At 43.4% G+C, this 22,845-nt stretch overlaps 1 protein-coding gene across 1 annotated transcript in view; it reads left to right on the top strand.

Annotated features, from left to right (window-relative positions):
* The window catches only part of PPP1R13B (protein phosphatase 1 regulatory subunit 13B), a 106,340-nt gene that overhangs the window by 18,445 nt on the left and 65,050 nt on the right, over positions 1-22,845 (top strand). Inside the window, exon 2 of the mRNA XM_065402337.1 lies at positions 12,083-12,230. Coding sequence (XP_065258409.1) covers positions 12,083-12,230 — 148 coding nt within the window. The remainder of the gene's footprint in view (positions 1-12,082; positions 12,231-22,845) is intronic.

The raw sequence follows: 22,845 nt of genomic DNA on the forward strand, positions 1-22,845 counted from the left end.
TTTGTATTGTGATGTGAAAAGTGGTGGGAGGGGAGAAGTTAAGGAGAAGAGTAAGGGTGCAGAGGAGAGTGGGCACAAGGCAGATTAGGGTATGGAATTGAGTCACTGGGGACCTGTTGAGGGGTTAGTGGAAGAAAGCAGATGAGAAACTTTTGCATCTGTGTGATTAGGGTGGGGGAATGAAAGGCAAGCTGAGGGGAGGAGGAAGGTCACATACTTTGTCAATTTCTCTTGAAATAAATCATTGATTCTATTCAGAGAGAAAAGTAGAGGCAGGAAGAAGGGAGGGTTTGAGAAGTGAGTCAAATGTGGCTGGGATTGTGGGGCCTGGGATTCAGTTAAATTTGAGAAGTAGTTTTTTTAGCTAAAAAGATGGCAGAACTAAAAGAGGAAAGTATGAATTTGAAATGGAGGAACTCAGGCTGGCCACAGGATTTCTATCTGAGACCTCCCACAGTAGGAGTGGGGGTGAGCCCAGGGATGGGCAAGCTAGATCTCATGATGGGAGAGTGAGGCAAAGGAGTCATGGGTATAAGAGTGAAGAATGGAGAGACTCAACAACCGTCTTCGTGGAAGAAAGTTATTTAAAGAAAAGTAGGCAGTCTGCAATACAAAGAGGACAATCTGAAACACTAATCCTGCAAACTTTAAGTATGTTGTACAGATTTACTCATATGAACATATGCATAAGAGTTAGCAGGATGAGATGAAGGAAATGGAGGAGTTAGGTGATTTTGGGGGGGCAGAGGGGGACAGGTTATAAAAACAAACGAGTTAGCTAGGTAGTACTACACAGGTCTTATTGTTCTTTCTTTTTGAACTGCCGCTATTTTGAAGTTAATTTTTAATCCTTGCCTATTGCCAGTGTATTTGTGTTGCATACTTTCAGTAATGATTTTTAGACCCTGACTATTAAACGTTGCCTGTTTGTATTCATTTATCTCGATAATGCTTGACTCATTTTAGCCAATGACTATTTAAAATTTCATTTTAATACTTCTACTGTTTCCTTTATTCCCATCCATCCCTCTTGGTTTCGGTAGAACTCTGAGGGGATTATAAGGTTCTGCCTGTTTAAAATGCCTTTACAGGATTAGGGCCCACATTTGTATTAGTGATTTATGTAATTTTGATTATGGAACAAGCAGAGAATGTCCTGTCCTTGCAGTTATCCATCCCAATGTTTTGCTTACTAAGGACTTTATTTCACAAGACAGCTATTTCAGACTCTCATGAGCCTCTTGAACCTTGCATCTATCTGGCTTGTATCTAATTCAGAGTTGAAATCCCAAAACCTATTGCTGTAGGTTGTGTATATACTCCTCTCTCCTTTAAAACAAAGTCAGAATCTGACCCGCTGGAGGAAAAAAAAATTAATGCAAAAGAATTTCTCTATCTACCCTGATACCTCTCTAAAGTAGGATCTTATTGATGACTTCAACAAATTAGCCAGTCAGGGAGCTCTTTTTAACTATCCTCTTCATCTGCTGACCAGGGTCTAATATTGTTACTAGGTAAGTGGTGTGTGTGTGTGTGTGTGTGTGTGTGTGTGTGTTATATTTAAAAAAAAAAAAAAAATCATTCTAGACTTTACAAGCAAATGAGTGACTTGGGCCAAGAGCTGTGATTCAGAGGCCATACAACTATGGGTCAGGGTTTTGGGAAAGAGTGGAAGAGACTGCCCTGTGGTTATACTGCTCTTGATAACTGCAGTATTTAACCCAATGGTTCTCAAACTTATTTCATCACTCCCCCCCTTCTTTGTTTGTAGTCGTTTATGCCCCCTCCCCAAGTACATATATGGCCACCTGACTCAGAAGGCCAGGCACCCAGCTCTGAAGGCTGTGCCAGCAGCAGCACAGAAATAAGGATGGCAATATGACAAATGATGGATTGGAGGGGGACAGGAAGAGGTGAGCCTAAGCCTGGGCTGCCTTCCTGTGAGGGAAGGGGGGGGGTGCAGCAAAGGGAAAGGCACACCTAGTCTCCAGCTGTCTACTTTATCCCTGCTGCCTGGTTGTGCATGGCCCTTCTGCAGGAGCCCCAGCTACCAAAAAAAGCTCATGCCTCCCTTGACACATTCCTGCACCTTCCAAAGGCATGCATGCCCCATAGTTTAAGAACGGCTGATTTTACCCACTAGATACAGGTGCTATTCATCCTTCTGATGTCCATTTGTTTTTAGTTCATGGTTTTCTTTAAAAGAACACTGAAGAGTGGCTGACAGACTTAGAATTAGACCTACCAGTGTACTGTATGTGTGTACACACCAAGTCTACATCACAAGGTTTTGTGAGCAGAACTATGTTGGTGAGGGATGTGACAAAGCCACAAGCCACCTAGCCAACATAGTTATGCTGGCAAAACTCCCAGTGTAAATGCAGCTATGCAAACAGTACCTCTGTTATCCATAAGTAATATAGTTCAGGGATGTGATGTTACTGTGCTGGCAGGAAAAACTCCTTTTTGTGGGGATATGCAGCATCTACATTTGTAATGTAGACAAGGCCTCTATCCACAATATCTCTTAGAGAAGGTTTCTTAAATTCAGTATGCTCCCTGTTTCCAACAATGGAGCAAGTATGTGTAGTGTAGGGATAGCACAGTGTCACCTATTTAACATAATCTGTTTCTTTTCTTCAATTATGGATTATTTGAAAAACCTCAATCTTCTTTACTGATAACTAAATTTGCTATCTGTGACAGTCCTGGGTTTTGAGAATTAGATTTCCCACCCCTTCAAATAAAATCAAAAGAACTTTTTTACTTTTAGAAAATGGAAACATATATTTTTATAGCAAGTTAGATGGTTCCATTGTCCCTCAAAGGAGGTCTGTAGTGATCCTCCCAATTTCCTTTTTTTCATAGACCTGCGTCACCCATGACGGCCTTCTGAGGCAGGAGGGAGACTGCTAGGATCAGCTATACCTCCCCCTTCCCAGCCCCCATGCTCTTCTTCCCCTCCCCTTTCCTCCCCCACCTCCCCCCAAAAAAACACACTTTAGGAGCTACTGGTGATGATGTGTAGCTCAGCATGTCAGAGGGCTGTGATATGTAAGATCCACTGGTGGCTCCTATTTTTGCTTGTGGGGATACTTGGTCACAGCCTCTTCTCTTCTGTCTTTAACTAGGCTCTGAGTGTGAGAACAAAAGGAATGGAGGGGCTGGAAAATGTGCTGTAGCTCTTCTGATGCCTTTAGGGAGCTGCAGCTGGGTTCATAGGTGGTCTCCTGCAGCTGTGGATCCTGTGTGCTAGAGAAGAGGGTCTGTTGAGGAGTGGGATGGTGATCAACTCTCTGGCCTCTGAGGTGCAGAAGCAGCAATAAACACAGCTTACCAGTCATTGTGCAGTAGCTGTTTGACCCTACATTCAACAGAAGGCAGATTTCTGCTAAGAAATGGACGGTGTGTGTGTGTGTGTGTGTGTGTGTGTGTGTGTGTGTGTGTGTGTGTGTGTGTGTGTGTGTGTGTGTGTGTGTGATAAAATTTAGAGGAGTATGTGGGTTTTTGTTTTAAGCAAACAGACTGGTGTTTCATTCTGAACTGCTTTGTTAGCATATTTAAACATTTACATTAGAGCAATTCTTAATGTTCTTTAGGGTAACTTAGCCACCTTTTAACAAAAAAAATTAGTGGGTTTCTAAGAAGGATGGAAAGAACCTTGTTTGTAAAAGATTTAATGTAAATACTTAATCTTTGCCATCATTTGTTATAATCCCAAGCAAAGATGAATATTACACAATGTTAAGATAGTAGAACTCTCTTAGTGCAAGTTTGCCTAATTAGGTGAAACTTGATCCTCCATATCTTGTTCCTGTCACAGCCCTGGCCTGTCTTGTTTCATTAGAACATCTTATCACTGCTCCTCATTACTACTTGTATTCATATGCCAGTAGACCAAAGGGACATCCATTTAAGTAGTTTCTCACTGTAGCAGCTGGTGCATAGAAACTATTTTAGACTTCAGCTATACATCACCTATTTATATACTTTTTATTTTATGTTCACTATTGTTTACTGCTCTGCACATGAAGAATATTTTAAGAATGGTTCTTCAAAGTATTATAAACAAGTCAAAGGAGAAATCTTGGCTACCAGAAAAGATTGGATTGAAGCCTGAAAGTAAGAAAATGGACAAAGTAATTCAAAAAAAGGTGGGATTGTATTGTTATAGTACTTGCTCTGAAATGAAACTTTAATTTGTAACCACGTTTTACAAAGATAACCATGAAATGTTATGATGGTTCAAAGCTTATAAGTGGGTGAGATTTTTTTCCCCTTGATATTTAGGAGCTTACATTTATTGCCTGGTAACACCCCTCTCATATGTGAATTGCCTAAAAATAGCAGTTCTATGACTTCACTTTGAAGTAAAAATACAGTCCGCCAAATTTAAGTGCTCAGAACAAAACAGATGTTTGTTTTTATTTTTTTATTCTGCTTTCAACTAAAATTTAGCTACAGTATTTTTGTAATGCTCTAGCAGAGTTATTATCCAGTGGTTAGCAACTCTCACCCCAGGAGTATGAGAAGGAAGGGTCTGTCTTCAGACAGTCACTTGACTCCTAAGGTATCTATGTTTTCACTTTTTAAATAATTCTCAAGCCAGTAAACAATAGATCCAAGATCAAGGGCTTGCTACAGTCTTAAAACAGCCCACCAAACCACTTGTTAATTTTGTTTTTTAACACAAAGTTTCTAAGCTGTCTGCTTTCTTTCATAAAGGAAGTTGTCAGTTACTCCTTATGTCGGTGTTTGAAAATAAAGAAAAAGGTCTAGAATGCTTATGTCTACTTGCAGCAGGGTCTGTGTTTATAACTTTTAAAGTTGCTGCTTGCTTGGGGCATGTAATAAGATGTAAGTGTTCAAATACAACAAAGTAGCCCTGAAGGTATGGTAGAATCAGAGGTATGGTACCTTTTTATAAAAATTACTTTGTGTATAACTTTTTTGGGGGTCAGAGTGCCTTACAAATAAGGAGGGAGACACTAAATATACTAGTAGCCTTGCATATCTTGTCAGACAACTATATGCCATAAAGTCCATACAATTTAATTTCCTGAGTCACAGTACATGGTCAGTCACTTCTGGAAATTAGTGGGAGTTGTGTGAACTTTCAGTGATCATTCACAAGGCCAGACATGGGACTGTAGCAAACAGCACTTCATTCTCCCAAACATTGTACCTCAAACTACATAAGAGGGTAAAGTCTGTTTAAATGATGCTATTCATGCAAACTTTGTTTTTTCTGAAAGGCAGTTTTCAAAAATTAGTTGCCTCCATTCTCCCCTTTCAGCCCTGCTGCATGGTGTTAAAATCCTACCCAAAATGGGTGGTCATTCAAAACTAACTACAGTATTGAAGATCCCAAACATTCAAAAATCATGAGTTAGGCCTTTAAAAAAAGTATATTAAATATTTTGGGGTTCTTAAGTGGCTTAAAATCATAATCTTACATTTTGGTTTTTTTTTTTCTTTTTTTTTTGGTCTTCTGGGTTCTTGAGTCTTTAGTGTTCACCGTGATGCTAGAAATTTGCTTATCTAAAAGGAAAGCTGAGATTCTCATGCAGTCAAGTGATTACTGAAGTTGCAGCTTTAAGTAAATTAACAAATCTTGTTTAACTCATGAACCAGTGATCTATCCTCATCCTCCTTAAACCTTCAGCTGTCTTCAACAGTGTCAACTGTGCTCTTCCTGGAATCTTGTCCTTCCTTGGCTTTCATGACTCTGTCCTATCCTGGTTCTCCTGCCTCTCCTAAACACTCATTAAGCATGTCCCACATCCTCCCTTGCCCCCCTCCACCAGCCATCTGTGGACAATTCAGAGCTCTTTTAGGGTGCAGAGGGAAAAGGGGGACCAATATTTGGGTAATCTCATCCATAAGCACAGATTCAACTATCATCTCTGTGGATGACACACTGATTTATTGCTGTTCTCAAAACTAGTCTCCTTCTATCCAAACTAAAATCTTAGCCTGACTCTGACATCTCATTATGGATGGATAGCTGTTAGTTCAAACTCAACATGGTTAAGAAAGAGCTCCTAACTTTCCCTCTGAGACATTCTATAACTTGGAGGACCATGATGTGACTACCATATTCCTTACAAGGCATGCTTTATATGTATCAGGGAAAGGTTATGATCTGCTGAAAGTCATTTCTCTACCCATATATGTATATCATTAATGCATATGAAGTTATGAGAACTGTTGTATGGTTGTCACTTAAAACATACTGTAAGTTGGGGAATCAGCCCGATATTAGCCCCCCAGAGACAACAGCAAGGAAAGTAACCAATGCCCAGGCGGGGTGTCAAACAACCTATCAACAGCCATTGTCCAGCAAGGGAGCTACAATTCAATGACTCACCTGCATGAGGCCACACCAGGGGAATTGCTCAACCTTGCCTAGAGACTCAGTAATGCCCACCAGACACGCCTGGACTTGAGTGGTCTCCAAGCACATGAGACTGAGGGTATAAAACAGGCCAAGCATGGGCCTGCTCAGTTCTTTCTCCTTCACCCACCTACACTGTAAGCAACAAGGACATTTTGAAGACTCTAACTGAAGGGACTGGCCCACATTTCAAGGGTGAAATATATGTACTATGAACTGCAATATCCAGTGGGGTGAGAAGCGGTTTAGTCTAGTTGCCCATTCTAATAGGGTTGAGAGTTTAGACTGCGTGCTTTATATTTTATTTCTGTTGGTAACTAACTCAGGCAAAAAGTCAGTCACTTAAAATCTATCTTTTGTAGTCAAACTTGTTTTACTGTTTATCTTTACCAGTGAGTTTATATGAAGTGTGTGGCAAATCTGCTCAGGTTTTGCAAAAGTTGGTATGTATATCCACTTTCCACTGATAAAGTGGTGAACCATAATCAATCCTTTTGTAGTTAATAAACTTATTTTATATTTTAATCCAAACCAGTATGCGTTTAAGGTGTCTGGGGGAAAAACTCAGCTTGGTTACCACAAGTTGCATGGTCGTCTTCACACTGAGGGAAAGGCAGACCAGGTGATAAACCTATATACTGGCGAGATCTAAACAGGGCAGGATGGTATTGCTCTGGGGTCTGAGGCTGGTGATTAGAGAGCCTGCATGTAACTGCAGCTGGGTGTGTCCCTACCTCTTTGAATGCTGGTGAAAGTGAAAGCTTGGAGGGCTTTGCAACTTGACACAGCAGCACAGTGTGAGAGGGTGCCAAGGCTGGTGGGTCAGAGGGCTCAGTGGTACCCCAGTTCCAGGCAGGGCTGGTGCTACCATTTAGGCAAACTAGGCAGTTGCCTAGGGTGCCAAGATTTGGGGGCACCAAAAAACAGTGCCCCCAATTATTATTTTTTTTTTAGTGTTCCTACACCCCTTCCCCAAGCGCACAGTCACCACTCCACCTCTCCCACCTCCAGGCTTGCAGTGCCAATCAGCTGTTTGGCACTACAAGCCTGGGAGGGGAGGAGAATTAGAGCAGGGGCAGTGTGCTCAGAGGAGGTGGAGCAGAGGTGAGCTGGGGTGGGGAGCTGCCGTACGGCTCTCCGGGGGGGAAGCTGCTGGGGGGGGGTGTGCCTCAGGGCAGGGGGGGGGGGGAGCTGCTGCAGGGCTGGGTGCCTCAGGGCAGGGGGGGGAGAGGCGCAAGGTGGAAGTTTCGCCTAGGGCACGAAACTTCCTTGCATCAGTCCTGGTTCCAGGTGGCACCCTGGGGGGGAACCAGTCATTTAGCTTTTCCTAATATCTACTCTAAATCTTCATTGCTGCAGATTAAGCTGATTGCTTCTTATCCCACTTCAGTGAGCATGGAGAACAGTTGACTTCCCCTATCTTCTTTATAACAGCCCTTAACATATTTGAAGACTCAGGTCTGCCCTTAGTCGTTTCTCAAAACTAAACATGTGCCACATAGCTATGGCTCACAGTTGAAAATACTGATGCAAAATTTGTTTTATTTTCAACCATAATTGTTTTTGAAAATGTTTTCCCTGTGTTCTCCAGGTGATCTGTTCCACACCTCCTTCCTATCCATATGTATCTGGAAAGCTTATAGTTGTTTCAGCAGCATATCTGCCTGTCTGAAGGCCTCAGTTGCTGCACTATTCTCTGGGCTGCCTAGCTTTTCCCCTATACTTCTGGTCCCCCAGTTGCAAGTTGGACTCAGCACTGGTTCCCTATCCTGGCTATATGGAACAGTGCAAGGAGCATTGTGGTGAAAGCTGCAGAGCAACAGAAAGTTGAAGGCAGGTCCCAGCAGGGCAGGCAGATAGAAAAAAATATATTGGGCACTTAAGTGCAGTAAAAATGGCAAATTCAGTGGCAGGCTAAATTCCATGTTCTAGTGGGGGGAAAACGTCAAAGTACATACTGTAAAATTCATGGTGACCCGATTTGAGATTAATGGGGCAGATCATACTTCACAAGGCTGTTTGGTTTAGGCTGTCTGCAGATGCAGGCAGGTACCATTGTATTGATTTACACTAGTTTTATGTCATGTTTACAAATTTCATAACCAGAAAGACTGGGAACTTGAGTTTTAATTTAAAAAAAATTTAAGATTCCAGTAAACTATTCAGGTACAAGGGGTGAATTCTGCAATAAATTCCACACCCCTGGAATACTGTGATCATGTCTGAGTCTTGTCTATCCTAGGAAAAGTCAAATTTAATTCACCGACAGTACTAATGACAGTTGAAGCTATTGTGTAGGTACAGGCATTTTTTTTACAACTGTTATCTAATCAAAAGATGGCTACATCCTATCTACACTATATAGCTTCCAACATTATTATCACTGGTGGAGAATTACAGGTCTGAATTTGTCTAGTGTAGCCTCATCTTTAGATTAGTACCTTTCCAACACTGAAATGTATTGATGTCAAAGACCCTAAGCTTCAGTATATTGGGGAGGAGGTGGCTGAAGGGCAACAGTGGTATAGAGGACTGAGCAAAAAGCTAGGAAATTTGGCTTCTATTCTTGCCACTTGTTTGCAGTTTTGAATCACTTACTGTCTCAGTTTCTGGCTACAAAACTATGCAAATATCATCCCCTTTTAGAAAGTTGTGCAAGGTCTGTGAATAAAGATTGTTATGAGTGTAAGTACCGAATTTCTATCCTGTTTATGCAAGCTGAAATATAAGTCTATTAGGATGGATGGTACTCAGTTAATGAGAAGGTGTAGAATATTTTGTTTTATCTTCATTGTTCAATGTGTAGCCCTAAACCTTTTACTGCACAGTGCATACTATGTAAACCAGGGGTTCTCAAACTGGGGGTCAGGACCCTTGGGGTCACAAGGTTATTACAGGGGGGAGGGGTTGCGAGCTGTCAGCCTCCCCCCAAACCCTGCTTTGCCTCCAGCATTTATAATGGTGTTTAAATTAACACTTATATATATAATGAGGGGGGTCACACTCAGAGGCTTGCTATGTGAAAGAGGTCACAGTACAAAAGTTTGGGAACAACTAATGTAAACCCTGCTCTGAAAACAATTAATTTCCTCAAACTTTTATGGCTCTCATGACCGTAGTGTTTCACAAACATTGATTCTTCATAAAACTCCTGTGAGGTGAAGGGGATGGCGTTATCCCCTTTTACAGACTAAGGGTGCCTAATTTGAGTTACCTTGGACCTGATTTTTCAGAATATTTAGCACTCTGTATATTCCAGCCCAGCTGCCATTGATTTCAGGTGCAGCCCTAAGTGCTCAGCACTCATGCAAATTTGACCTTAGGGCAGGGGTCTCAAAGTCCCGGCCCACAGGCCATTTGCAGTCTGAGAACCTCCCCAATGTGGCCTGCAGGGCTCCAGCACTTTTGGGGTTGGGTCTCTGCCTTAGCCCCACCTGCCACCCCTGGGCACTCCCTTTCCCTCCCTTCCCCCCCACACATCCCCCAGCTGACTTTAAAATGGCCCAGGGCCCCACCCATCACCAGCAGTTCAGCAGAGCTGCGCAGCTTCCTGCAAGCTGGCTCCATGTGGCTGCTGGCCCCTCCCTGAGGCCCCAGGGCGGGGCTGTGCCTCTGTGCGCTGCCTCTGTGCGCTGCCCCTGCCCTGAGTACCCCTGTGGCCAATGGGAAACTGCAGGGGCGGTGCCTGTGGGCAGCAGCACACCAAGGCCCCCAACCTGCCTTGGAGCCCCAGATAAGCGCTGCACACCCCTGACCCCTCTCCTCCCTCCCAGAGCCTTTAACCTTACTCCCTCCTCCTGCACCCCCCACCTCTTGCCCCAGCCCAGAGCCTGCACCCAGGTGTCTGACGAAGTGGGTATTCACCCACGAAAGCTTATGCTCCAATACATCTGTTAGTCTTAAAGGTGCCACAGGACTCTCTGCTTTTTACAGATCCAGACTAACACGGCTACCCCTCTGATACTCGTGGGAAAAGTGCATCTCTTCCTGACGAACCACCTGAGCTTTTTATATACTCCATGCAGGTTCTGGTGCTGCTGAGAAGGCAGCATCTGCTTTTCCCCAGGAAGATTACTGATGAAGCTGAGTAGCAGATACTATCTTCTAGCCACCCTGGAACCTGCATGGAGCATATAAAAAGCTAGGGTTACTATACGTCCGGATTTTCCCAGACATGTCCGGCTTTTTGGTCCTCAAATCCCCATCCGGGAGGAAATCCCAAAAAGCCAGACATGTCCGGGAAAATAGGGAGGGAGGGGTCGTGGGGCTTGGGTGCGGGCTGGGGCCAGCGGTGCCAGGCCAGAGCCGCTCGGCCAGAGCCGGGGCCCGAGCTGAGCTGGGCCAGAGCCGCTGGGACCAGGGCTGGCGGTGCCCGGACTGCTGGGGCCGGCGGTGCTCGGCCAGGGCCGGTGCCGGGCCAGAGCCGCAGCCGCTCGTCCGGAACTGGGGCCCGAGCCGAGCTGGGCCAGGGCGGGCCAGAGCCGCTCAGCCGGAACCAGGGCCGGCGTCCCAGGGCCCGAGCAGGGCGGGAGACACCGGGGCCAGAGTCTCTTGGCCAGGGCCGGCTGCTGGAGGGAGCCGCTCGGCCGGGGGGCCGGACTGGACCGCGCCTCCTCGTGCCCATCCCCAGCCCCAGCTTACCTGTTGCCTCCGTTTCAGGCTTCAGGGGGAGGAGCAGGGGGGCAGAGCGTTCAGGGGAGGGGGTGGAGTTGGGGCAGGGACTTTGGGGAAGGGGCAGGGCTGTGGGCGGGGCCGGGGCCCTGTGGAGTGTCCTCTTCTTTTTTTTTTTTTTTTTTAAATAAATTAAAATATGGTAACCCTATAAAAAGCTCAAGTGGTTTGTCAGGAAGAGACACAGATGGCTGCTGTCTCAGGAGGGGAGGCACAGCCTGCCCTGGCCTATTATACCTGCTGCCTATGCTGTCACTTCTAGGGCCTGGCCTGGAGGCAGCAGCCATTACAAGGAAAAGTCCAGCTTCACCCCTGAAGTCCCTGGTTGGAGTGCACGTGCTCACTTGCTCTGTGGGGATGGCTCACAAATAGGGGCTGCAAGGGAATGCATGGAACATGCTCAGTCTCTGTGGGAATGGCATGTACAGTCTGGTTAGCTTTAGCAGTTGAGAGGCTCGAGTGAGCTTGGTAAGGAGGGAATCTTAGGAGCAGTTTTCAGAAGTTAGCAAGTTTGCTGGGCATGTGCAAACTGGGTGCTTTTGTTCCGGGTTTTTCCAGATTTATAGGTTGGTCAAATTTAGGTGGATTTTCACAGGGATGGCAAAAGAAATTTGGGGGTGCCTTTCAGTCAGATTTGCAAGTTCCTGCTCCAAAGACTGGGGGTGCCAGAATATTTCAAAGAAAAGGTCCTGAGAATCTTTTAATACAGGGAAGAAATAACAGAGGGGAAAAATATTGTTTTGTCCTAACTTCATTTTCAGCAACAGCTGAACCATTTTGGCTGGAACTTTTTTTTTTATTTATTTATTTTTTTTTTTTTAAATAAAAACTCAGCTTGAGACAGACACCCAGGATAGAACATTTCAGTCCAAACAGTTAAAGGAATTGAAAATGGGGTCTTTAAATAGGAAGTGTCAGGCAACCTTAATATTAATTTAAAGGAAGATTGTATAAAACTGGGCTCTATTCCTGTTTGGCATTGTTTTTAATTATTGTATCATTCTTCTCTTTCAGATGATATTAACGGTGTTCTTGAGCAACAATGAACAGATTTTGACAGAAGTTCCAATTACACCAGAAACAACCTGTCGAGATGTTGTGGAGTTCTGCAAAGAACCTGGCGAAGGAAGTTGCCATCTGGCTGAAGTGTGGCGTGGAAATGGTAAGCGAAGTGTTCTTTGGTAACATATAAATTTCATATTTTTTAAATTACAAATATAGGTTTTATTACTTATTTTTAGTTGTAGTTTGCGCTTGCTAGAACACTTTTGCAGAATATTAAGATTTCAAATTGTCACAGCTGTAAAGATAAATATAACCCTTGCTGATTTTTCCCTTGTCCCTTCCTAGCTTGGAATATTTACATAAAATGTACATGGAATGCAGTAGACAAACAAATGTCTCTAAGGTTATATGAGACATATTTCTATTTTAGACTAAAACAGTTATACTGAACATTTTACTTAAGCAGAAATTTAGTTTTGTAAATTATTCATTTTGGGCTTGGTTTACAAGCTAAAATGTCTTCTCTCCCTCCCTCTTTCTCTCTCCTCCCCCGCACCCCCCATTATCAGACCTGCAAACCCAACTGGAATCTAAAGCTACAGGTGCTCTACAGGCTAGGGGTGTGATTACCTTGCTCATGTACACATACTAATGCCAGCTCTCATTGAGCTATCCCATGTATAAATAGCAGTGTACCCACAATAGCATGGGTGGAGGCATGGTTGAGGTGTGCTGAGTACAAACTCGCCTGAGACCAATGGAGATGTACATATTCAACACAGCTCAGTTGTGCTTCTGCACTCTATCTTCCTCTTTTCATGGAAGCTTCATTTCTGGTGATAGCCAGTGCTTCTGGTTCTGGGTTGTGATGTCTTGTATCTAATTTTCCATAAAGAAGTGGGTTTTCCATATGTGTCCCAGTCTCCTTGTTTAACCTAAACCATGAAATCTCCCTAACTTCTCTAGCCTTGCTTTGTGATTGGGGAAGATTGGGTGGCATTCTTCAGACATCTGTAGAGCTCTTCCAGAGTAAGCTGTTCACATAATACTGAAGTCCTATTCTCTTTTCATTAATTTCAAGATTCTATAAAGGTGAGAGGTCTCAATGTGTCGTCTCCTACCAGATGAGAACCCACATCTAACATTTTTATGTCTTAATGGGGGCATTTGTGTGTGCTCCTTTCTTCCATGGGCACAGCTCCCATGTTGAGTTAAAGTCACAGGTTGGGTGTGCACAATAGTGGGCTTTTAGAAATCCAGTTCCAAGTTTAAGTATACATGTACAGTGCAGTATTTCTCCTGTGAGGGGGAGTAAAAATGCAAAACTTAAAGTATCTCTCCAGTTCTTTAGACACTCCTGTGAATGGCACTGAGATCTAATGCGTCTCCCCCGCCCCCAACCCCACAGCACTGTATGGTATTTGTCTTAATTACCTCATGGCTCTGTGTAGAGTCTACATTCCATTTTTGAATTGTGTCCAAGGGCTGGAGTAGAAATTTAGTTCAACTAGTCTCAATCATACTAGCTTCAAGCCTCAGCAGGACTCCTAGTGATGTCAGTGGAAGGTTTGCAAAGAATTGGGGGTAGAATATGGCCTTTAACTTTACTTACTATTGCTAAGTGCATTATTATCAAATTCATTGTCACTAAGTAGGAAGAAATAATACATTTAGGTCCATCCCTCTTCTTGTTTTTCTCTGGGCTTGGCTACACTTGCGAGTTAGTGTGCAATAAAGGAGCCCCATGCGCACTAGCTCACTCCCCATCTACACTGGCAAGACACGTAGAGCACTCTGACTCCGCGGCTAGAGTGCTCTTGGTACTCCACCTCGGCGAGAGGAATAACGTTTGCTGCACCCCTGCTGGAGCGCTGCGGCACCAGTGTGAACAAGGTGTTGCATTACTGCGCTCTGATCGGCCTCCGGAAATGTCCCATAATCCCCTTAAATCAAGTGGCCACTCCTGCATTTCTGCAGCGATTCAAAGAAATGGCAAAAGTGCCCTTTGAAAGCTTGTTTCTGACAGCCAGCTGCTTATCTGCTCCGAGACAAATCAACCATTACTGTGGGGGGGGAGGGGGTCTGCTGCTGTCTGCACTTACAAGACAGCATGCTGACATGCTCTCAGCCCCCCAAAAACCCACTTTCTCCCCACATACACAAGGCACTCCCTGTCACACTCCATCCCATCTCTCCCATTTGAAAAGCACGTTGCAGTCACTTGCATGCTGGGATAGCTGCCCATAATGCACCACTCCCAGTGCTGCTGCAAGTGCCGCAAATGTGGCCACGCCAGTGCGCTTGAAGCTGTCAGTGTGGACAGACTGCAGCGCTTTCCCTACTGCACTCTCCGAAGGCTGGTTTAACTCAAAGCGCTCTACATCTGCAACTGTAGCCATGCCCTTAGTGTATTCTCATTTCTTTTTTCTGAATGTCTCTCCTCCCTTTTTAAAGATCAGCAATAGAATAGTTACTTAAAATGTCAGCATTATCATTTAACCTTTCAATTAGATTAATGAAAGATGGGGGAGTTTATACCTGAGTCATTGTTTCAGACTCTCTCTGCAGCCTTGAGAATATACACTTCCATTGTTAAGAAGTAAGCTTCTAATCCTCATGGATGCACAGAAAACTTTCTAAATGCGAACCAAGTGTAATTGAGGGTATTGTCTTCCTAAGAATTTGAATGTCATGTGGACTGCATAAATACATAAAGTGGACCTGCAAGTAAGGAGTTTGACACCACTGGAATAGGTCTAATATCTTGAACAGTTTTCAGCTAAAATAGAATACAGAATCTTCTTAGCCCTTCACTCTGTTCCTGTCTCTACCTCCGAAGTATCAGTCTTGAGGATGAATATCTTGGAGAGTTCAGAGAATGTAGTATCAACTAGTTACAAAAGATTACTTGGCAAGTGATTTATTCAGACACCCACTGGATATTTTTAAGTTTCTAATGTTTTGGGGAGACTGGCAGGGTACAGCCTGTGTGACCAATATAGGCACAAGCTTTCTATAATAACTAACCAGATCCAGTAAAGACTACAACTTCATGGTTGTAGTTCATGACTTTTTCAATGTGCTGAACACTTTGGACAAGGAAACTATATCAGCTTCAGGATTATCTACAATATTCTCCTCCTACAAAGATTAGTAAAAACTTGAACGATCTCTCAAAGCAGACATTTAGCTTCTGCTGTATGGGCTATCAAACTGTTTGATATGCTCATTGTGATGCTGGCAGACCAGGCACCAGCTCATGCCAAGGTCCCCATGTCTCAAATTAATCCTAACAGATACATAGCTGGAATTTGTCTGGCTCACTTGTGGATTGATATTGATAAAATAGATATTAGAATTAAAAGAAAGTGTTCAGTGTTTGGACTCTGTTGAATGCTTGTGAGTTGCTCCATGTTTTAATCTAGCATGTAATATGTGTTCAATATTGTACTCCTGGGGGAATTCTGTGCCACTGCGCACATGCAGAATTCATGTCCTGTGCAGATTTCTTTGCTTCCCTGCAGAAAAATGACTTTCTTACAGGGAAGCAAAGGGAAGCTGCAAGAGCAGTCATGCACCCTTCCCCAGCAGCACAGGCATGTCGTTTCAGGCACCCGGAGAGGTAAACCACTGGGGTGGCAGGGCCATCTGCCTCACATCCATGCATCCGGACCCCCCACGAGCCTCACCCTGTCAAGCCTCATCCCCTGCATCTGGAGCCATCCACACCTGGCCTGCTACCTATGCTGGGCTGAGCTGCTAGTCCTAGCTGGGCTGAAGGTGGGGGAGAAGCACACTTCCCCTGCACGGATTGGTTGGGTCTGGGTCAGACCCACCCCCAGAAACCTCCCCTGGCTCCGCACCCCCACCTTGCTTCCTGCCCCCTTGGCTCCTCAGCCACGGGTGCAGGGGTAACTGTACGGGGAGATGCTCCCCTGTCTGCCCTGCACTCAGACCACCCCCTGCTGATCCCTGTGCACTCAAACCCCCATCCTGATGAGCCCCACCCCATGCACCTGGACCACCCCACAAGCCCCCTGTACCTGCACCCTGTTGAGCCTCAATCAGCTGTACCTGGACCCCAGACCCCCCCCACTGAGCCCCATTGCTCATGCACCTGGAACCCCCCTAACAAGCCCCTGTGCAACCAGATTGCCCCACCATGTAGAACCCTCTTACCTGGATTTCTCCCCCACTAAGCCCCTCCACACTTGGATTCTGCCAGACTGAGCCTGCCCCCCCCCCCCCCCCCCCCCCACACACACACACCTATTGAGCCTGGTGAGTTGCTTCACTTGCTACTCCTGAGGGAATTCTGCACCAAAAATTAAGAACTCACCCGGACACAGACTCTGGGGCAGGCCCAGCCTTTGCTCTGTGTCAAATTTGGGTGCAGCCTCACCGAGTCTGTGTGCCAGGATGGGGCTGCAGAGTGATCTCCCATCTCTGTGCAGCTAGTCACCTGTGCTCCCTGCTGCCATGCTAGAGCCTCCACATTTATTTATTGACAAATAAAATTTGCAGAATTTTAAAATGTTGTATGCAGAATTTATTTTTTGGTGCAGAATTCCCTCAGAGTAATATTATAATGTATTATCTGTTTGAGAGGTTGTTTGGTGATTCACAGAAGCTCACAATACAGGAGAGAGACATCAATTAGCATGAAGAGCTGCTCTTCTACAGAAATTGTTATGCCCTGCCTGAAAGAGGAGACCCATCAATACCAGAGGGCTTTGGCTCTTACAACTGGAAACTCTCTATATCTCGACTGAGAAACCATCATCAGGACTAACGGCTCATATTGTTTTGCTCTCCTCACCCTGAAGACGTGTCATGCAAGTCAACCCCTCCCATCAGCTGACTTTGTGGCTCAGAGCACATGGCAGGAGGGGGATAAAACCAAAGGAATCAAGGATCTCTCTGCTGCTTGGACTTGTCGGGGGAAGTGGGCAAAGTGTTTCTAGGCACAAGCAAGAGATAATCAGTTGCTGAGCCTGGGTTAGCCTTTAAGGACAAATAAAGGTTGCTGAATATAGAAGCCTGTATCACCTTTTGGGAGACTGGGCAGCAAAATGGCAGATAAATGCAAAGTAATTCATGTTGGAAAACATAATCCCAACTATACATATAAAATGACTGGGTATAAACTAGCTGTTACCATTCAGCGATCTTGAAGTCATTGTGGATAGTTCTCTGAAAACATGCATTCAATGTGCAGCAGCAGTCAAAGTGAACGAAATGTTGGGAATCATTTAAAGGTTTAAATTAAAATAGAAAAATCGTATTGCCTCTATATAAATCCATGGTACACCTACATCTTGAATACTGTGTACAGATCTGGTTGCCCCATCTCAAAAAAGATGTATTGGATTTGCAAAAGGTACAGAGAAGGGCAACAAATGATTAGGGGTATGGAACAGCGTCCATATGAGGAGAGATTAATAAGACTGGGACTTTTCAGCTTGGAAAAGAGATGACTAAGGAGGGATATGATAGAGGGCTATAAAATCATGACTGGTGTAGAGAAAGTAAATAAGGAAGTATTATTTACTCCTTCTCATAACACAAGAACTAGGGTTCCCAAATGAAATGAATAAGCAGCAGGTTTAAAACCAACAAAACGAAATATTTCTTCACACAGTGCACAGTCAACCTGTGGAACTCTGCCAGACAGTGTGGTGAAGGTGAAGATTATAACAGGGTTCAAAAAAATAAATTCATGGAGGATAGCCCCATCCTAGGTAATAGCCATTTATGGACAGGGATGGTGTCTCTAGCCTTTGTTTGCCAGAAGCTGGGAATGGGTAACAGGAGATGGATCACTTGATGATTACCTGCTCTGTTCATTCCCTCTGAGCCACCTGGCATTGGCCGCTGTTGGAAGACTGGATACTGTGCTAGATGGACCTCTTTGGTCTGACCCAGTATGGCTATTCTTATGTTCTTAAACCCAAGACTGTAACTCATTCATGTCTGTTTACTTGCTTTAACCTTGTAAATAACAATCTAATTGCCTTTTCCTATTTAATCTTCATATAGTTTAGTATAGAATGGGCTACAAGAGTTGTCTTTGGTGTGAGATGTAAAGTGCAGATTACCTGGGACAAGTGACTTTGGGATCAGGAATAACCTGAATATTGCAGTGATTCTTGGTGTAAGGGCCATCTGCCAGAAGGAGACATTCAGCTTGGGGGGCAAGACAGGCCAGAGTACCTAACAGGACTGTTTGATTCTGTGTTAAGGCTGTTAAATTTCACCAACCACCCACATCAAGTGCAGACTCAGGCACTTTAAGTTTAGAACTCTGAATCAATTTTGGCTTTGTGCCTCTGTTTTTAAGTCTCCCCTGAGGTTAGTGTACATACTCTTGTTGCCATTGTCAGGGTCATGGGTATAATGGTCCCAGCTTCACTATTGCTTGTATTAAATCATCTGTCATGAAAGCACTTTCATAAGCTTTGCTTCACTTATCAGAGATCCTAGATTATAACTCTCTGGGTATTTTTCTGCATCATTCTGTTTTCCAGTAAAATGAAACATAAAAATAAGCTATTGGTCAAGTAGAAATGAAGGAAAAGGCAATTGAGACTCGTAACAGGACAGAAGGCAGAACATTTTCCACCTGTTTAAGGGAAAAGGGGAACCCTTATTTACCCAGTGCATGGAATTCCCCTACTTCCGGAGGCCTAGAACAACCCTATTGTATTAACAAGTAGAAAATTAGGAATGTGCCCTCCACACTATCTCCCTTAAGTCACCCTAATAGGATTTTCACCCTAAGCTTTTTGTCTACTTTCTTACGATAGGATGCTCACGAACCCCGTACCTTGGAGTTTCCTACTGTAAGTGTAGAGAATTAGATTTATGAAATTAACTCCAGCCTCTCTAATCCAGGTTTAATTCTTTCTCTTCAGTAATTCTATATATTTAAAAAGAAAAAAGTTGGGGCTCTTTTGTATATGCATTTGTGACAGAATCCCTAAGATACAATCTTGATCTGTGGGGATCTCTGTGCCTCCTTAACAATCCAGCCTGAGTCATCTCTCACAAAGCTATGCCAGTGACAAGCAGCAAACTCCTCCTGGTGCTGTGATTACTCAGCCATCAGTATGTGGAGCCCCACACCCAGCTAAATTGCGTGAATGCTCCTTGAGCCACTCATGAATCATAAAGAGGTCCCAGCCACACCCCTCAGCCCCCAGTTTTGCACTCCAGAAATAGTCTTACACTGCTCAAGATTCCCATGGACAGTGCAAGCTCATTAATTAGTCACTTCTTCAAAGGAAAGTGGACGTGCCCTAGCCTTTGTAATCTGTGCTGAGATTCCCCAAGCACTTCAACCAAAAACATACTGTTTTAGGTAAAATATAAAACAGATTTATGAAGTACAAAGATTTTTAAGTGATTATAAGTAGCAGGCATAAAACTCAGAGTTGGTTACTTAACAAATAAAAAATAAATTCGCAGTCTAAATTCTCTAGCCTAAGCAAGATTTGAGTCAAGCAGTCTCTCACTCTGACAGATGTTATTGGCAGCTCACAGTTCTCAACACACAGGCTGGATTCCCTTCCCAGCCTGGGACCAATCTCCTCCGTTCAAAGTCTGTCTTCCAGATGATCTTCCAGGTATTGAGATGGGGGAGGAGAGACTGTCACTCTTTTATACTTTCTTCCCTCTGCTAGGAAGATCCTGGCTGTGACATGGGGGTCACGCAGTCCCCACTGCATATGTGCCCTCTCCAAGGAGCCTTTGGGAGAGTGGATTCTTGTCTGGCATGGATACCTGTCTGGCCAGTGATAGTTGCTCCTTTGTCCCTACTGAAATGCCAGCTGTAGGCATCTCCCAACCTCACAACATATTTCAGTAACACACACGGTAATACTTCATAATGTCACATACAATGATAGTACATACAATTCAACAGGATATTAAGGTTCAGCAGATCAAGACTTTTAAAATGGTACCTCACAAAACATGCATTGTACAAAACATATGACAGTGGTGAATATGGGGGATCAAGGGTGTTATTTTGAGGTACAGAGTGTCACAGCATTATGGTACAAATACAATCTTTTGTGACTTTAGCTTTGAAGGGCTAACAAATCTTTACTAAGCATATGCAAACTGAGAATTTTTTTCAAAGGTTTGTAATTTGGGCTGACTTTCATAGGAAGGCACATCCCTCACCCGCAAGCCACACTGCTGCCAAATATAAAGTTCCTTCCCCAAACCATAGGCATGCAAAAATGTCTGTCTGAATTTTGTAACATGGGAAAACAATATACTTTTTGATTAGTGTCCTTTAGGGGTGCTCTGTCAGGATGTGTACATGCCTGTGCACTCTTATTTGGAGATTTTCATCAGCAGTGTTTCTGGATCCCTGCCTGTGCCTTAAATTCCCTTGTGCTCCAATATGAGGGGACTCACCACCACTCATGTTCCTTCATAACAGGCTGCAGCCTGAGACAGACTGCTCTTTCTGCTCACTATATCTTCTAAGCAGTAAAGGAGATACCCTGGTTCCTCCTTCATCTTTGTCCCTTGTTATAAGATGGACCAAGGATAAATGTACAAAGAAGGTGGGGAGGGGAATTGAGAAAGCAATTTGAGAAACAAGCACAAAGAGCTTCTGTCTGGCTTCTCTATAGAGGATGGGATCTGAAGAGGAAGTTTCTGCCCAGGAGATGACTGAGAAGTGCTTTTTCTCTTCAGAGCATTTTGACCTGAGGGTAAAAAAAGTAGTTTCCACCTTAGAAATATGAGAGCGAGAGAGAGAGATCTATTGGGGCTCAAAAAGAAATGTTTTCTGAGAATCAGCCTTTGATTCCATTAATTGATTGAGCCAAATTTGGAAATCTGGTAGACTATTTAAAAAAAAAAAAAAAAAAAAAAAAAAAAAAAAACCTTATAAAGCAGCATTTTTAAAATAACCAATTAGTTATGTAAGTAGTTAAAATATATCTATAAAATGGCACACAGACCTTTGAAAGCTAAGAAACTGAAAGTTAAGCTTTCACAGTTCTTAATGATAGGTGTTAGACTCATCTACCAACAATCCTTTTATATTGTATCTTTTTAAACTTTAACTTCCTTATTTCAGTGTGGTGAAGTTCAAGTAAATTTTTGATTAATTCTCTTCTCTCTTCCCCCCCCCCCCCCCATTCTGGACTGACTTACTTCCATAACTCTAGTTTAAATAATCTGAAACTTTTGGAAGGGGAAATGTTTTGACTCTCTCATGTTATCTGTGTTATCGTCATTATGGTTACTGTGATATGAGAACAAATGCATTCTCCTTTTAAAATTGAGAGCATCTCTGACATTTTCTATTCAGATGGTCCCAAGAAATGTAAGGTTAAAAGACCATTCCTGAATCAGTGTTTCCTAGGTGCCATCAATTGATTTTTACTTGTAGCCAAAAAAACAACACCCTAACCTCAGTAATAGGGATTTCAGTTATCCCTATATTGACTGGGTACATGTCACCTCAGGATAGGATACAGAGAGAGTTTCTTAACACCATTAATGACTGTTTCTTGGAGCAACTAGTCCTGGAACTCACAAGAGGAGAGGCAATTCTTGATTTAGTCCTAGGCGGAGCACAGGATCTGGTCCAAGAGGTGTGTGTATAGTTGAACTGTTTGTTAATAGCGATCATAATATAATTAAATTTAACATCCGTGGTGTGGGGAACACCAAAGAAGCCCACCCCAGTAGCATTTAAGAGGACTGCACAAAAATGAGGAAACAGAAGTTAAAAGGTATAGCCACAAAAATGAAATGCCTGCAAGCAGCATGGAAACTTTTAAAAATACCATAATTGAGGCTCAAATTAAATATATACCCTAAATTAAAAAAACATAGAGGACCAAAAAAGTGCCATCAAAGTAAAAGAAGTGGTTAGAGGCAAAAAGGCATCCTTTAAAAATTGGAAGGTAAATCCTACTGAGGAAAATAGAAAGGAGCCTAAACACTCTGGCAAATCAAGTGTAAAAGTATAATTAGGCAAGCCGAAAAAGAATTTGAAGAGCAACTAGCCAAAGACCCAAAAACTAACAGCAAAAAATGTAAGAACATCAGAAGCAGGAAGCCTCCTACACAATCAGTAGGGTCACTGGACGATCGAGATGCTAAAGGAGCACTCAAGGAAAATAAGGCTGTTGGTGAGAAGCTAAATGAATTCTTTGCATCAGTCTTCACTGCAGAGGATGTGAGGAAGATTTCTACATCTGAACTATTCTTTTTAGATGACAAATCTGAGAAACTGTCCAACATTGAGGTATCATTAGAGAAGGTTTTGGAACAAATTGATCAGTAAGTCATCAGGACCAGATGATATTCACCCAAGAGTTCTGAAGGAACTCAAATATGAAATTGCAGAACTACTAACTGTGATATGTAACCTATCATTTAAATTAGCTTCTGTACCAGATGACTGGAGGATAGCTAATGTGATGCCAATTTAAAAAAAAGACTCCAGAGGCAATCCCAGCAATTCCAGGCTGGTACGCCTAACTTCAGTACCAGGCAAATTGGTTGAATTTATATTAAAGAACAGAATTATCAGACATATAGATGAACATGATTTGCTGAGGAAGAGTCAACAGGTAATTCATGTAAAGGGAATTCATGTCTCACCAATGTATTAGAATTCTTTGAGGGGGGTCAACAAACATGGACAAGGGCGATCCAGTGGATATAGGATACTGGGACTTTCATAAAGCCTTTGCCAAGGTCGCTCACCAAAGGCTCTTAATCAAAGTAAGCAGTTA

The sequence above is a fragment of the Emys orbicularis genome, chromosome 4 (genome assembly GCF_028017835.1).
Source record: "Emys orbicularis isolate rEmyOrb1 chromosome 4, rEmyOrb1.hap1, whole genome shotgun sequence".
In the NCBI taxonomy this organism is placed as follows: Eukaryota; Metazoa; Chordata; order Testudines; family Emydidae; genus Emys; species Emys orbicularis.